At 38.2% G+C, this 17,935-nt stretch overlaps 1 protein-coding gene across 2 annotated transcripts in view; it reads right to left on the bottom strand.

Moving 5' to 3' along the window:
- The window catches only part of UBR5 (ubiquitin protein ligase E3 component n-recognin 5), a 133,212-nt gene that overhangs the window by 51,173 nt on the left and 64,104 nt on the right, over positions 1-17,935 (bottom strand). For both annotated transcript variants that reach the window (XM_040625554.1, XM_040625553.1), the window contains exons 10-20: positions 14,035-14,151; positions 13,841-13,951; positions 13,056-13,210; positions 12,124-12,241; positions 8,237-8,421; positions 5,796-5,905; positions 4,839-4,951; positions 3,300-3,443; positions 3,092-3,203; positions 2,697-2,851; positions 1,966-2,163 (exon numbers count right to left, since the gene is read on the bottom strand). In XM_040625554.1, the coding sequence (XP_040481488.1) occupies positions 1,966-2,163; positions 2,697-2,851; positions 3,092-3,203; positions 3,300-3,443; positions 4,839-4,951; positions 5,796-5,905; positions 8,237-8,421; positions 12,124-12,241; positions 13,056-13,210; positions 13,841-13,951; positions 14,035-14,151 (1,518 nt within the window). The remainder of the gene's footprint in view (positions 1-1,965; positions 2,164-2,696; positions 2,852-3,091; positions 3,204-3,299; positions 3,444-4,838; positions 4,952-5,795; positions 5,906-8,236; positions 8,422-12,123; positions 12,242-13,055; positions 13,211-13,840; positions 13,952-14,034; positions 14,152-17,935) is intronic.

Here is a 17,935-nt window from a genome sequence, read left to right on the forward strand (position 1 = left end):
ACCATATACAATACACAAATGAATGACGGTGACTGGATCTGGCCTGCAGTTCAGTCTGCCAACTCCTGGTTTGTATTAGATCTTATGTAACTAACGAATTAGAATTCTATTAGTATTGTTAATCAATTAGGCAAAGAGTATGTATTTTATATAGGCTTACTCACACCCTCTTATGCTCATGAAGGTTCTATCATATGTGGTACGTGAAAACCAAAACCTTCAAGTCCCCCAGAAATCACGACAGATGCAGATGGAATGCCTCAGAGGTGACAACTAATATACTTCATTATCAAAGACATGATAATACTAGTAATTTATAGAACATTTCAAGAACTACCTGAGAAACAGCATGCTACAGACTGAGTATCTATGGCCCCCAAAATTCATATGTTGAAAGCTAATCTCCAGTGTAATGGTATTTGGAGGTGGGACCTTTGAGAAGTAATTAAGTCACAAGGGTGGTGCCTTCGTGGGTGGGATTAGTGCCCTTAAAAGGGATAGAAGAGACCAGAGTTCTCCCCCTCCCACCAAATGAGAATACATGGCTGTCTATGAAAAAATAAATGGCCCCCACCAGACACCAAATCTGCCCACACCTTGATCTTGGACTTCCAGCCTCCAGAACTCTAAGAAATTTCTGTTGTTTATAAGCCAGTCTAATCTATAGCAACCTGAACAGACTAAGACACAGCATGAATAAATCAAGGAGTTGAAATGTACTTCTTCCAGAGTTAACACTGTAGTTAAGAGATTTTAACAGACTAAATATAAAGCATTAGTTTTGGAAAATGCATAAATTTGTTCATTTTAACTAGAATTAAGAAGTGGGAAAAGAGTGTGTGGAATACAAAGGGAAGAAGAAAGGTGTATTTGAACAACTTTATCACCTCTCCCCCAAACTACTTAAATAATCTATCCCTTCCCCCAATCTTACAGAGAGGAGGAAAGGTAAAAGTGGGGGTTGGTGGGGGAGGAAAGACAAAAAATACAGTTAAAAAACTATTTTCAGTACCTGCCCCATGGGAGACAGGCCATTTTGACTGTGGCACTAAAACACTGAGGTGAGACCATACATTTTAAGCTCTAGTTCAGGAGTTTGAGGTAGAACGCGTAAGATTAAACTTTCCAAAGTCCAGCAACATATGTGGAACAATTCAATTCACATGTTGAGAGAATATGTCAAAGGCATATCCCAAAGGCACTCCCTCATCCCTTTTGTCCCTCCTCCTATTTTTTCCTCTCCCCACAACCACACCGATATCAGAAGCCTTGTAACTCCTTCCTGTCATTTACTGCTGATGACCAGCACCAAGCTTTAAAGCTTCTACTTCCTTAAGATCTCTTGAATCCACCCCTCTTCCTCATTTCCGAGAGTTCAAGCTTACTTTGTTTCTAACCTGGATAACTTCACAAGCCTTTTTATCTGGTCTCTACTTCTTTTAAAAAGGTAGTTTGAAATTCTTCTCCTCTCGACTTTCAGGGGAAAGCTCATACCCCTCAGGTTAGCACACAAGGTACCCTAGTGCCTTTCTCCAGACTTTGCAACTTGCTACTCACTGACCCATATGAGCCTTCTCTTCTGGTTATATCAACAGAATGTACACGGTCTCCCAACATATTGAGATTCACAGAGGCTGTTCTTGGTGCTAGGGATAACACCTCCCACCTTCAGCTGTTGTCTAGGACACTCCTAGCTGACTATTCAAAGCTGTGTTCATGCATCACCTCCTCAGAGAAGCCTTCTCTCCAGTCACAGTCTGATTTATATCCCTCCCCTTTGTGCTCTTACAATACTGGGCATGCCTTACACACTTAGTGTCGTCTCCCGTTCACTTATCTCTTGTCCTAAGAGACTACTACCACCTATAGCGAGGGTTAACAAATAATCTATTCAAGATTGTCTTCCCTAGATTCTAGCAGTATCCTGTGAACTAAAATGCCACATAGTTTCAAAAGTCAAGTTACCTCTACAGCCATGATGATTATAGCAGCTTTCTTTTTGATTGTTGAATTGGCAGGAAGATTTATTAAAGAATGTACACCCATTCCAAGACTACTAATAGGTGGAAGATCAAGCCAATCAGGATCCCTTATTCCTCCCATGCAATCTTTGGCCATTGGGTAGATAGTACCATTTCCATCTCGAAGAATAATAGGAGACTCCTATAATAGAGGGGAAATAATAAAATTTGGCTCCCAATCAAAAACGCTTTGATTTTTATTTTTACAACAGGTATATTTATTTTCAAATTAGATTCAAATTAGATTTTCAATTAGATTAGTCTATGTGTGTATGTGTATATATGTATATATACACATACTTTTACATAATACTATTTCTTTTTTTTTTTTATTTAGGATTTTATTTATCTGACAGAGAGTGCACACAAGCAGGGGGAGCAGCAGAGGGAGACGGAGAAGCACACTCCCCACTAAGCAGGGAAGCGCAATGCAGGCTCAATCCCAGGACCCCAGGATCATGACCTGAGGTAAAGGCAGATGCTTAACCAACTGAGCTACCCAGGTGCCCCTAGATTAGTTTATATGGATCAAATAAGAAATCCAGTATTAATTGTGCTTGATAGTCTAAATTCTTCAACAGTTTAATTACAAGCATATCAGAGTTCAACCCTAGGCTTTACAAAAATGTCAATGTTGTCCTATCAATTTTCGAAAGCAAAAATAAGCCTCTATACCTGTCCAGCAGTGAAAATGGCTACATTCCTCTCATTCTGACCAAGGAAAGCAATGCTGCTTGTAGGGAAATTGTTCTCCTGTTCTGCTTTTCCTGTAGCAAGATCAAAGATACAGTACCGTACCCAATTTCCAGTCTTCAAAACAGCATGCACACCTTCAGAAAACATAAATGCAAAAAAAAAAGTTGTACATCTTTAGTAATCTCTAGTAAGTGCCTACCAAATTTCAACATCTCTGGTCACATGTGAAATGTAGGTTCATTTCATTCTGTAGCATTACACACAAGGGACAAAAACTGCCAAACACCTCAAGCCGCTGTATCCTATACCCATTAACTACACAAGTATTAATAGGATATAAAGTAGGAGAGCTGAAAAAGTTACAAAATCTTTACCTTTGGAATCCACATTCACTGCTAATATTTCTGTTTTTTCAGGTATACAAAGCTTTTTAGGAGTCCTCTGGAAACAGTCAGGAACTTTTGGTGTTCCTCCAGTTTTGACAACCTACATGACACAAAAGGAAACCTGCTCTCAAACTCCGGAACACACTCAAGTAGTCAGTCCCAACATTCACCTGCTGAGTGATCCCTCTACACCTACCTGCAGTTCATCAATTCTAAGTAACCTACAATCCTGCAGGAGAGAAGAAGGGTCAGCATCTGAACCAGAGCTGCTCTGACAGTTTGTATTACTGGACGTTCCTGGAAATTTTACTGCAACATAGGCACCATCCACTTTTAGCACCTAGAAGTACAGGCAAATATGCTGGGTATTAACACCAACTTATATGAAATTAATGTGCAAATTATATCCATTGAACTAATTTAACGTTGAAGGCATTTATTTTCTTATATTTTCTTAATGATCACCAAGTTATAAAATTAATCTGAGCTTGGAAAGAAAAAAATTAACCTAAACAGACGCACCAAAGCTTTGCTGTTGATGTCTGCATGTGAGGCTTACCAGACCATAACTGACCCACATAGCCAGCGCTTACGGCCAGCAGATGTTTAGCAATCAACTGAAAAAATGAAGTATAACCCTTGAAATTCTCCCATCCTTCCTCTTTATTCGTTCAGAGCCCTGCTGTGTGAAAGAACTTTCACGATGATGGCAATGTTCTATATCTGCCTAATATGGTAGGTATTAGCCGTAAGCGGCTACTGAGCACCTGAAATGGAGCTAATGTGACTGAAGAGCTGACTTTTTTATGTTATTTAATTTTAGTAAATTTAACTAGCCACATATATAGTTAGTGGCTACCGTTTTGGACAACACAGGTAGAGAGTCAGCAATATACAGAAAGATAAGCACAGGACCTGAGACCAGAGTACATGAGTTCTACCTCAGCTACTTGCTGTTTCTGATGTTGAGCCAGTGTGATCTTCTCAGAGGAAATACCTGCCCATAAACTACAGTTCTATTTTGAGAACCAAATGGAATAGTGTGTGAAAAAGGCCTTTGTAAACTCCAGGGGATGGCATACCTACTCTTCCCCTTAAGTACAAATGAAAGACCATCAACTTCAGAAACAAATGAACAATCAGAAAAACCTTTACTGTGCAGATATTCTGCAGCTAGAGATCCATTTTGTTTTTCAGTATGTGTGGCGGGAAAGGTGAAACTGATGGCAAAATTAATGGCATTCCAGCTGACGGACTCTACCCACTTGTTTTCTTAGAAAGTGAGACCCTCTCCAGAAAGAAGGGAAAAGAAACCAGAAGGTGAGTTGAAGACACCAAAGACTTTTAAATGTTAAGGAAGTTTTTAAATGTTATGGAAGATGATCTCTTCTTCAGAACTAATAGCTCCAAAGAACGGAGTGTATCAAAAAGTAACATGTAATCTCAAAATATATATATTTTTTCTCTTCGCAACTTTTCGGCAAATCTAAAATTATTCCAAAATAACACTTTTTTAAGAAAGCAACATATCACCATAAACGCTCAAGAAGAGGCCTCAGAGTCATCTATGCATCTCAGGGACAGAGAAGATATCTGCAACAGGCTAAGGGCTCACTGAAAGTGATAAACAGAGCAGCTTTGAGGAAAGGGCTGAACACTCACCAACCATAAATTCTTGGATAACGATACTGTTCTAATTCTGGTAATAATTAATTCTTAGATATTTTGAACAAACCTTGCCAACAGGAACATTCTTAACATCTTCCACAAAAACGACTTCTCGAAGAGACCACTGCTCTTCGTTCACTTTTTCCTCCTCTTTCGGGGCAGGGGTGGACCGTCGTCGTTCTTAGACAACAACAAAATGGTAAGTACCAAAAAGAAAATGTAAAAAAGACTTTATAGATTTCATCTAAATTTGTGAAAAAAGATCATCTGTAAAGGGATACATAACTGAGATATCTAAATAACAATGCTGTGAACTACTGCTTTATGACGTTTTATGACCAACTTCCACTTCAAATGACCTCGTAGTGAAAAATAACCCTATCTGTTAATGCCTAGTGATATTAATACTACTGCAAACACCACAAAGAAGAAATAACAAACTTATTTTGAACCCTTAAAATTAGAGTTATCTGACCAAGGTTTAAAATAAAAGATCTATTAGGCTATTCTTAAAACTTTAACATAACTATTCAAAGTCTAACTTTCAGTTTCCTCAGGTGCAAAGCAAATACATTATAAAATAAATTTATTTTGAGGACTTTTCGAAAAAAAACTCTTTAAATCCAAGGTGCAATAGTGAGTATAGGTTCATGAATTCTACAAATTCAGAGCAAAAACTGTGACCGAACCATAACCAATTTACAATAAAAGCAGTCTCAACAAAGGTGGGCAGATATTCTAATTAGTGGCAGTTATTTCCCACTATTACTATGAAGCATTTTACAAATTATAAAACACTCTAACTCTCAAAAACAACAGGAATAGCAACACTGTAAATAGCTTTTTTTTTTTTTTCATTTAAATAAAGCTGTGCACACACAAAAAAATCAAACTGGTAGAAATACAACTTCTATGAAAAGATATTAAAAATGGTATATGAGTTGCCTCAAACCATAAACAGACTGAACACAGCTGTCTGCCTGGGACCTTATTTTGACCAATGTACACTACACATAAAACTTACTATATGGCATCGATGCACTGCTGGCAATTGAGGACGCATCACTGCACGTGGACGCTGGAGACGGTGGGGGACCCATTTCCGTTTTCACTGGCTCCTGCTTACTTTCAGGCCTGAGATTAGAAATAAGATTCTCCTCATTATTAGGAAAATGAAATATGAGGAACTTGTCAGATGATTTTTAAGACTCAAGTTTATTCTTGTACGGGAATGAAATACTAAAAACTTGTACAAAGTGGTCTATTTCTAGAACTCAAGGTACTGAAAAAGGTACACAGTGCATAGTTTAAATTCTCAGGAATGTTTTAAAAGAAAGGAAAGAAAAATACACCACATAAAGCTATCAACAACGTGGAACAATGATTCAGATAAGCCTTATCTCGGAATAACAACAAAAACTACACTCAATTTAGCCTAAGCCTCTTGAGCAAACACGTTTCACACTTCAGTGAACTCTGACTTGGACATAAGAAAATGGTAAAGGAAAATAAATAAAATGCCAACTAGATCATTAATTTCTTAGAGTTCAAAGAAGGAACTCTACTCACAATGGTTTACAAAAATGTATTCTTGAACCACCTGGTGATGAACCATTATGTTATAACCGAAATGAGAAATTACAGAATTAATAAACTATCCCTTTGCACTGAGTTATTTCATTTACCATACCTAAGAAGATACCTACAGTCAGCAACTACACGATATTCTACAGATAGTAAAAACATAAATATGTTTAGTCATTAAAAGGCAAAAGTCAATTTTTAGTCAGAAAAGTCACCTATTACTAAGAAATGTGTTATATATAGATCATTCTGGTATATTTTATAATCAGGGCCATCATCTTAACCTACTCGTCTCCTATTACCTCCACCAGAAATTTCACCTGAGTTTAGAAAAAGTCCAGAGAAAACCAGTATTATTTTCACCAGCATCTTGGCAAAGCGCTGAGTACAAGCACACGTGAACACTCGTTCGTGGCTGCTCTGCAAATCTTGCGATGCTGCGAACGGGCCGATACTGACTCATCACTAGCATGCCTTTACAGTGAACGCACGTCAACGACTTAGCAAAGAAGAGTCTGTTCACATGAAAATGACTATGTTCTTAACATTTAATTTCACTAAGCTCTTTTACTAAGTTAATTAATAAAGATGGAAAATTTCAAAGAAGACATGAAAAACTTCATAAATCACACGATCTCAATAGCATATCCTATTTTAAACTCACTTATATTTGTGCACGTCAAAAATATTTCAACCATTCTTTACAAAGTTTCATAAATAATTAAAATGTCTTTTGTCACTTTTATTTTTAGGATAAAAATCACTGTGATTAGGAAGTCTATAAATCTATTTTGTAAAACAAGGCAGGGAGAGAGAGAGAGAGAGAGAGAGAGAGCACTACAACAAAGCAAGAAGCCTTAATTTGGCAGAAGTTACAATAGCTTTGGTTTATTTAAGATTATTTTTTTTAACTTATTTAACAGTAATCCCTGTGTTTTCTGAACTTCAATTTGCATCTTTAACATTAAGAGGAAAAGTAGCGATAAAGACAGCAAATTTACATTCATTACATTCATTTGAGCAAACAAAAAAATTTCAGCACTTTAAAAATCTGTATGTATGGTACAATCCCCATCATGTCTTTTCAACACCTGTGTACATTTTTTAAAAAAGGAAATACATAATAACATTTAAAATGTTATTTCTGAAATATAACATTACTCATCCATGTTTCTATAATGGTCACATATTTTTATGTAAGATTAAGAAAAAAGGTTATTTATAAACTTTATTAATGTTTTTAAAGTTCATATAATAACCAAATCACATTACATACCAATATTTTAAGAGACAAGTAGATGCTTCTAAGAAGTACCAGAGTTAAACAAGATCTAAGTATCCAGCTCCCAAACAATAAGCCAGACTCTGTGTGGGCTCCACACAATTCTGTGGTATTTCTGTTCACATATCCCTCCAACCCCAATATTTACAAATCCTTTATAGAATTTCCCTCCCTGGCATGTTAACTTGTAAAACCCTTCCAAGGATCTAGATGCAGATAAGACATTAGGTAGAAATTAAGATGATTTCACACAGAGAGAGAAGGGCAAAGTTGGCCGATACAAGTAAGGCTGAAAACATTATTACTGCCACACAACAATGGCAAAGGACACACTCTAATGAAGACAAAGACACCAAAGGAGATCCCTACATCTCTACTCCAGCTGCTGAACATTAAGAACTATGATACACAAAAAGTAACCAAGCTGCAAACAGTTAATTTGACCAATTCTGTTCAAAGCTCTTAGGCATCCTCATGAGACCCACCACGGGAGCACACTTCTATGTCACTGTGCACCTCTAAGTCAGCCCTGACTAGCCCCTCATATACAGAGCAAACTGGAAACTGCTATAAAACCATAATTAGATTATAGTACTTACTTAGCTTCAGTAGTTTTGCTAGCTTTGTCCATACTTTTCAAGCTCTCAGGAGATCGAAGTTGAAATCTACAGCTATCATTCATATTCCAAACGGACTCCATTAAGACACCAACTTTAGGAATGCCAGCACTAATGGAAAATGCAACTGCTCCAGCGTGATAAAGAGGATTATTTCTTAAGCATACCTAGCATACGAAAGAAGAATCACCATCAAAATGACATAATTTTAAAACTAGAAGAGTTGCTTCAAATGTATGAATATAATACATGAAAGTATTGTTTCCTAGGTTTTCCCAAAACAGTCTTATACCAACGATAATGCTGATAAAGCATTCTTAAATGTCTCCATCAAAAAAACAAAAACAAAAACAAAACAAAACCCCACAAAACAAAAAAGGTCTCCATCAAGAATTTGTTTCCAAATTTAAGGAGCAATAATGATTTTAGCACATTAGCTAAAAAATAACTTTTCATGCAACAAAACAAATTTCATGCAAGAAATATCCTGACAATTCCTCTATAAGGAAATAGAACAGAAATAGAGAAGAAACTTTTTTTAAAGGTTGGCATTAAAAAAATAAAATATGAACAAAACAGTAACACTTTTTGTCGGTTTCTTCTAATTTGAAGTTACTTTCCTAATTCGTGATGCTATACAGTATATACAGGCTCTGTAATTTCATCTCTATGGGTATTTCTTTCCTCCAGAAGACTGTTTTCTAAAAACCAGACGCTTCACTGGATAATATGTTTTTTCTTACATTAAAAAAGAACATCAGTGTTAGAAGTTAATTGAGTTCAGGACTGAATAACCTAAAACATCTCACTGCCAACGAGCACCCTTAGGTCATACCCTGAAACTAATAACCTGCAAGGTGGCATTGTCAAAGACACCAACAATAGTTCCAAATGAGAGACAAACATTATTTCTGGAAATCTCTTGATTTCTCCAATAGCTCAGTATTACCAACATTCTGTTCAGTCATCCAGTAACTAATGATTATGTTGTACTTGACAGTGGCATATGTGAAGATCATGCGTTTGGTGGTTTATAATTAACCGTAAGTGACATAGAAGAAGGTGGTACAGAGCACCCAGGTGGCTCAGGTGGTTAAGCATCTGCCTTCAGCTCATGATCCCAGGGTTCTGGGATAGAGTCCCATGTCGGGCTCCCTGCTCAGCGGAGAGTCTGCTTCTCCCTCTCCCTCTGCCCCTTCTCCCCATTTGTGCTCTCTCTCTCTGTCGCTCACTCTCTCAAACAAATAAATAAAAATCTTAAATAAGAAAGTCTATATTCTGGGGGCACCTGGGTGGCTCAGTCAGCTAAGCGTCTGCCTTCAGCTCAGGTCATGATCCCAACCCAGGGTCCTGGGATTGAACCCCACATCCAGCTCCCTGCTCAACAGGGAGTCTGCTTCTCCCTCTCTCTCTGCCTATGCTCACTCGCTCTCGGGCAAATAAATAAATAAAATCTTTAAAAAAAAAAAAAAAGGAAAGTTTATACTATAAAGAGAAATGTGTTGAGGCATTATATTAGAAGATAGGTTATTTATTAATGCTTTCTTATAAAAAAAATAAATGCACCTTAAAGACAAGGAGATGTGTATTCAGGGTCCAGCATATAGCAAGACATGCAAATGAATAACTGCTAAATACATCACTCGCAACAACTATGATCCAAGAGTGCAGGTGTAGCTGAAAACTCTAAGTGATCAACAGTTATCAAATGACACTTTCCTTGTTCTGTGGCTGTGACTATCTTTAAACTCTAGTTTCCTACAGCTTTAAAACGAAATCTTAGCTTTACGACCAAAATATTTTAATACATCACTACCTCTCAGCGATTTAGTGCGAAGCTATTTTGTTTAAAACTTTTTTTCAGGGGCGCCTGGGTGGCACAGCAGTTAAGCGTCTGCCTTCGGCTCGGGACGTGATCCCAGCATTATGGGATCGAGCCCCGCATCAGGCTCCTCTGCTATGAGCCTGCTTCTTCCTCTCCCAGTCCCCTGCTTGTGTTCCCTCTCTCGCTAGCTGTCTCTCTGTCGAATAAATAAAATCTTAAAAAAAAAAAAAAAAAAACTTTTTTTCAATGCATCTTTAAAGTATTTTTTCTACCCTCCCTACCTATAGTAACGTCATCCTACAATGTCATCCTACAAGCTAATAAGGCAAATGCTAGGATATCCTGCTATTATGTGAGTCCAGTGAACAAGGAACTTTGAGAACATCAGAAATCAGAATTTGGACTAAACAGGAAAAGGGGAGCCTCCTTGAGAGAGATCTGCCCAAAGCAACTGACATAAATGATGAAGGCTGAACAATATTATTCAAAACAGTGGGTAATCACTGAAGACTTCCTAGCTGGGAGGCCAAGAAAGGAATCAGAACAAGACAACCATGAATATGACCCCCAAAAAGAAAAAGAAAAAAAAAAAAAAAAAAAAGAGCCACAAAGAAAATTGGGTACATTCAAGCTGGGCTTTGTAGAACAGTTAAAATGGTGACTATTTTTTTTAAGACATAGGGAATATAAGTAATACCACCTTGTGATCAGGAGAAAAAAAAAAATTGAAGGAAAGTGCAAGATGACAAAATTAGCACCACACTGTGTAATAAAAATTGTGTAAAAAGGGGCGCCTGGGTGGCACAGCGGTTAAGCGTTTGCCTTCGGCTCAGGGCGTGATCCCGGTGTTCTGGGATCGAGCCCCACATCAGGCTCCTCCGCTAGGAGCCTGCTTCTTCCTCTCCCACTCCCCCTGCTTGTGTTGCCTCTTTCGCTGGCTGTCTCCATCTCTGTCAAATAAATAAAATCTTAAAAAAAAAAAAAATTGTGTAAAAAAAATTAAAATTTGTCTAAGTGATAGGAATTTTAAAACCCTTAAACATTTATTGCAGCATTTGCTGTAATGAATATGGGCATCGAATTTTATCCTGAAGATAAACTTCTAGAAAGTCTATGAATGAGAAATGTAATAACAGTTCTCGAACTCTTTTGGTCTCAGAATCCTTTTTCCCTATTAAGTATTACTGAGGACCCAAAAATCTTTCGTTTATTTGGGTCCTATCTAGCTGGTTTTTAACGTATTATTAATTAAAACGGAGAAATCTTTAAATATTTAACAGTTAATATAAACAATTTTATGAAATGTAACTACATTTTCAAAAATAATAGCAAGAAAAGTGGCATTATTTACAATTTTGCAAATCTCTTAATGTCTGATTTAACACAAGACACTCCCATGTTTGCGTCTGCATTCCATCTGTTGTGCTACATTAGTCTGACTGAAGTGTAGGAAGATAATTCAGCTTCACACAGATATGTAAATGGAGAGAGAAAGGACTCTGCAGACTCCCTGAAAGAATGGAAAAGCCAGCAGAAGTCCTCGGACCACACTTTGGTCCACTGAGGTCTCAGAAAAATTACCCATCTATAAAATAGGAGCATAAAACCATCTCAGAATCAAAAAAAAGAAACTGGTAGAAACAGAGATCTGACAATGCCTCCTGCCTTATGCTGACAGCATCCCCAAGCGCAGTTATCTTTCAAACTGCCTGGCTGTTTATCACCTGCGATGTTTGTGAAACACGATGATGCTTGGGCCGTACCCCCAGACAAACTGAAGAAACGTTTCAGGTAAGGAGCTCCACGTTCTGCATTTAAGTACCGAGTAATTCATAAAATGAGGCAAATCTGGGAACCTTGCCCCATACGTTAATCTACTGACACTGGGGCAGAAATCTCTCTGCTCAACTACTGAATAAAGAGCACATGCTACCGGAACCTGCTCCTTCAAATGACATTCATTTGTAAAACTGCGAACAGGGGAAGAAAGCGATTTTGAAGAGAAACAACGTCCCTTAGGACAGGCTTCATTCTAATCACTTACCTGGGTACCAACAGTGATGTTCGGCATCGAAGAAATACCAGCACTAGATTTGGGCTTTTTATTTTTTGCTCTAGCTTTCTCTAACATTTTTTTCCTTTGACTAAAAGGAACTACACCCCTGAAAAGGAAAAGGATAAACTGGTCAAGCGAGCAAAAAGCCTATTAAATAAATCTGAAATTACACATATAATAGGGCTTTTGCTTCAGAATAGTATCAACATGTACAACTCATTCTTAATCATAACTTGATCACAGGTTTAACACCTAACTGGATCCATTTTTATTAAGCCTTTAGGGATTAAAATTTACAGAAAATTGGTCACCCAAAATTTCTTCCAAATAATTATATCTCATTCGTAGATTCCCCTATATAATATTTCTGTCAATGCAAATTTACTACTAACTCCTTAAAACACAACAGAAAATACATTTAAAATCCCTAACAGTAAAGGAATAATTAAGGAAGGCACAGAATATTCATCCAACAAAATACTTGAATAACCTTTAAAGTTGTATTTTAAGCAATACTGTTGAGTGAAAAAAAGCATGAAAAGATACCTTATAGCCTATGCTTCCAATTACATAAAAGCAAAGTACACATTCACGTATAGGAAAATAAGATTTAAATACTCCTGAATGCTAACAGTAGTTATCTTTAGGTTGTAGGATGGTAGGTGATGTTCGTTTCTACTTTATACTTTTGTAAAATTTCATAATTATAGTCACTAAGTATGTGTTACTTGTATAAGGTTTTCTTTTTTTTAAGGTGTTTTCTTTTCTAATATTACTTTGCTCCAAAGTGAAATTTCCCTCCCTAAAAAGCATTATCTTTTGACCGGCCTTCTCATGTTGGTATTCCACTACTCAAAGCACCTATCTATGCACCTAAAAGCACTCACTGATACGGAATTCCCCTTCCCTGTGGTACTCACCACCAATATAAATTGTTCTCTAGCTGGGCACAGGTGTACAGGGCACAGCAATGTAAAGACACAATCCGTTCACCCTGAAGTTCTGAGTAAGTCTGTGCAGTGTGCTCTAATTTAGAAGCCACAGAACTTAAAGTTTCATCCACCCATGTAGCAACCTAAAGAGTAAAATAATAAGGGCTTAAATAAATAAAATACAAGTAATCTTTTGAAAAGCATTGTGGTCAAAACTAGGAAAAGGCATACATACATATTCTATGGACTGAAATTCCAAAATGCTTTGAGTTAAATGTCAGAAAAATACGTAATTCAGAAAACTTTCTTAATTAAGACTAGAACCTAAAATATTTTCTTCACACAAATAAATCAAAGTAGCAGTTATTGATATGAATGTCTAAAGCCATCTCTAAGAAATTAATCAAAATTAAACATTTGCTTCAACAATTTTCAAAAAGAATTTAGTGACTCGAAAGCCAAACTGACAGTCTAAGGTATAATACCCCGTACTTTCCCAGTGCATCTCTTCTGGCTTTGTCAGCCCTTATCTTGAATACTGTTTCTTTCCCTTAAAGGAAAAAGCCCTCTCCATAAGCTAGATTATAATATAGGGATAAACCAGCAATAAAAAAACTATACACTGGATTACTCTCTTTAGGTTTGAGATGCTTTGTGTTTGTGGATCTAGTTAGAAAGACAGAAAATGAAAAGATAGAAAAGGGGCAGGGAGAGGAAGAAAACCAAGAATTTAAGCAGGAAATGTTTCTCCATCAATGCACACTGTTCTGTACCTTGTTATTTTCTGTAGCTACAGTTGCTCTTATGCTATTTGCAGACAGCAGGACTATCTTTTCATTGGTTAGCCCCAAAAATGTTGCTCGTGGATGATGCAGTGAAGGATTCTTTAAAAGCATAAGAAAAATGATTACCATTTTGTGTGTCAATATATAGAGCCATTCAATGCAAGTTTCATATGACAACATACCTGTGCATTTCTGTAAGGCTCAGATTCACTCCACTTCCACTGATAAAGTTCTCCTTTACTGCTGACAGCCAAAAGCTCAGAATAGAGAGCCCCAATACAGATGAATTTTGTTCCATCCTATAAAGTAAAAAATAATACAAGAGTATAAATATAACAATATTGCCAAACCTAATGGTTTTAGTCACTTCATCAAATCTGGATTAATTCTGTGAACATAGAAACCGCAGCTATGCAAAGTCTCGAGCACCGCCTGCAAGGCCCTCCGGACTGACACCCTGGCTCCCTCCCTGAACTCACTCTCTGTCCTCCAGTCACATCAGCCTTCTTTCAGCTCCTGGACCACGTCCGCAGGATCCTGCCATGTCCTTGGTAGTCCCCTGCCTTGTTTCTTAGGTGACTCATCCCTCTCCTTAATCAAGCCTATCCAAATGAGACATCTGACCACACTACCTACAAAACCACCACTCTCATATCCCATCTCCTTACTCTACTTTCTTTTTAGGTGATTGCATTTCACAACTTGACATACTGTATTACTCACTGATAGTCTATTCACTTATAAGCTTCGTCTTGTCCACCACCATATCCCCACTTTGTAGAACAGAGCACAGAGTAGGCGCTCAATAAATTGCCAAATAAATGAAGAAAAAAGAAGAAGAAACTGAAGCTGGGAGAGTCAAGACAGAAGACTGCTTCCCTTTAGGCTCTTCCAAGCTGCTGAAACAAAGGTCTACAGTGTGTGTGTGTGTGTGTGTGTGTGTGTGTGTGTGTGTGTGTGTGTTTGTGTGTTTTAAAGGCAGAAGTTCACAGAAGTTCATTTAGTTTTAAGGTGATGCACATGCCAGGAGTTCAATGCAGTTAAATTCTAAAAATCTTGGACAATAAATGTAAATGACTATCGATAATAATTTTTTTAACATAATATGTTAATATGATCGGAGTCGTGAAGCTACCCAGAAATGATACAGCAAAACTTGCCAGGTAAGAGATTTCTGGTTGTACTTTTGCTATTGGTCTATACACTGCTTCTCTTTGGAATTCTGGCTCTGAAGTATGCTAAACTAATGGTGCCATTTTGCTTTTCTGTCAAATTCCAATCTTATTTGGTCAGATGGGTTATAATGCTCAGCTAAAGCCTATGAAGTCTGCCACAGTTTATAACGTAACAAGAGATTACGCTGCAGAGGTGTACTGAAAGAACATGCAGTTTAATCTATTTCACCAATATCAGCCAGCCTTATTTTCAAGTCATTCCACAGAGGGATGGAAGACCAAATTTGAAATTCTGCAAGTTAGCAATTTCTCTCTTCCCCTCACCATAGGTGTCTGAAAACCCTCATCTACTCTCTCCACGGCTGCTTGCTGCTAACATCTCTATCTCACACTTCCTTCTCCTTCCTTTGGTTAAAGGATGATGGAATCAGACCAAGTGAGCCCCAAACCAGAATCTAACACTTATCAAGTATGTGACTTTGGGTAAGTTTTATAATGTCCCTGAACCCCCTCTTTCTTCACCTCTAAGGGGCAGAGGATAAAAAACCAAAGACCGTTAACATTTATAAAGTACACAGCACAGAGCCCAGCACCAATAAGCGCTCAATCAAATTCAATCATGATTACTCTGCCCCCAACTTCACCTCCTACTCACCCAGAAAAGCACAAGCTTGAATATTCCTATTTTCTTGATTAATTTAACAACAACAACAAAAAAAACACCACTTTCCTCTCCTCCCCCCCTTCATCTGAGAAAACAAGTATCCTTCTCTCTTATTTAAAGGTAACCTCCACACATGGGCTGTAAGCCTCTCTCATAATCCCAACAACCATCCAAACTAATCTTTCTTTCAATCCTACCCATGGTAAAGTGATTTCCATGGCATATGCTTCACTTTACCAGCTTTCACTCAGAGCCAGAACGGCACCGTATCAGCCCCACATTTAATTAATCCATCTTCTCTTTAAACTCTTCGAACCATTTGACCCTGTTCATCTGTTCTGGAACCTCTCCTGTCCCTCGTTCACAGGTCACTTCTCCCTACTGGTCTTCTTCCAATCTTCAGTATGCCTATTTTCTCTATCTCCTCCCTACCACCATGCACTCCCTACCCCAGATTCTGCCCTTGTCCCTTATTCAAATTATGCTCCACCCTCAGCCTAATGGACTGTAGCCACTGGGGCGCCATGCTTTTAAACATGTACATCTCCTACCTGCAAAAGATAACCTGCAAGAGTTATCTATTTAAGACCCGGATGTCTTAAAGCACCCTAACATCCATAAAACGAATTTACCATATCCTCCAAAGCCGCACGCCCCTTGCAGTCCCTCTCCATGAATGACATCCATCACCCACCCTGTAACAGGAGACAGACATGAAAACCTCGGCACTCTTGTCATCTCCTCCTCTTCTCTCTCAACAACGTAGTGACTAGTAAACCAGTGCTGCCTTTGCCTCAAACGCCTCAGATTCTCCCCTTCCTCTGTCCCCACTGCCACTGCTTTGATTGAAATGCTCACAATTCCTTTCCACAATTCTACCAGTCTCTGAAGAGACTGCAGATTTTTCCTATTCCTATCTTTCTCCCACAATGCTCGCCTCATAAAAAATAAAACAAACAGAACCCCACAAATCTCACCATGTCACTTCTCTAAGAACTGTTTGCTTCCTAGTGACTACAGAACATCTTAACCCTGTGGCAAGTTGCCTGGGGGACTCCCAGTCTTGCTCCACCTTGCTCTTCTACTCCCTACAACATGCAGCAAGCCTGAACTTCGCGTTGTTCCACACACACACCGTGCCCTTTCATGCTCGAGGCCCATGCTGGATGTGTTTGGAATGCCTCTGCGTCTTGGTCAATGCCTACTTAACCTTAAAAATGCTGCTCAGATATCATTGCCTCTTTGAAGTCTCTGCCAAATCTCTCAGGTGGTATCAGTCATCCCCCACTGTGAGCCCCTAGCACTGCATTCACACCATCAAGTCTATCACCGATCACATACTGTGAACACATTATATTGTCTGTGAATGTCTGTCTTCCCCACTGAATCCCCTGTGGGAGCGTCCGTGTCTTATTCACCCCTACATTCCCACAGGCCAGCTTTGCATGCAGCACAGCAGGAGCACCCGGATAATGGAATGAACAAATGAATTTCAACTCCCAACTTCAAGTAAAATGCCTCACCAGAGCAGTACAATCTTGAACAAATCATCCCTACAGCAAGAGCATGGTGCATGAGGCCCCTCAGAAGTGACTTACCTATATCCTCCCAAGATAGCCAACGTTCCGCAGGTAAGTCCTGAATGAGCTAACTGAACCCCAAAGGCCCTAAAATCCTTTATGGACAAATGTGGAAAATCTGTGTGTTCAACCACAGGAAGATGATGGAATAATCACCTATTGCTTCTGGCCTTGTTTAGATTCGTTATGTGAAGAAATAGAAAACAATCAAACACAACACAAAAGAACAGTATTTTAGCTCACTCATTTCATAATGTCATAGAAAACACTGTTTTTATTGTTTTAATGAAATCATAACGGCTGCCTCTGAACAAGTTGGGGCTTGCTTCAACCCAACTGGAAAAAGTAGATATGCATGTTTCCTTAAAGATCAGGAGTTTGTAGCTCTATTTTTTTTTTTAAACAAAGATCAAGTCACTAGTGGTTGAAGTACTCAATAAATTTCCAACTGTCTGAAGAACACTAAATAATTGAACTGAGGTCATCAATCGAACAAGAAATCTCTCCCCAAAAGGAGATGGAAACTGTCAAAAATATGGCAGAAATTACCTACAGGCCAAAATCTGAAAAGCGCATAGTCCGGTAGCGTGAATTCCTGCTGACCACATCTACATTTAGTGACCTCTACTTTGGAAAAGTTGGTCTTTCTAGTCCTAAACTTCTC

This window comes from Ursus maritimus, unplaced genomic scaffold (assembly GCF_017311325.1).
Source record: "Ursus maritimus isolate PB19 unplaced genomic scaffold, ASM1731132v1 scaffold_9, whole genome shotgun sequence".
In the NCBI taxonomy this organism is placed as follows: domain Eukaryota; kingdom Metazoa; phylum Chordata; class Mammalia; order Carnivora; family Ursidae; genus Ursus; species Ursus maritimus.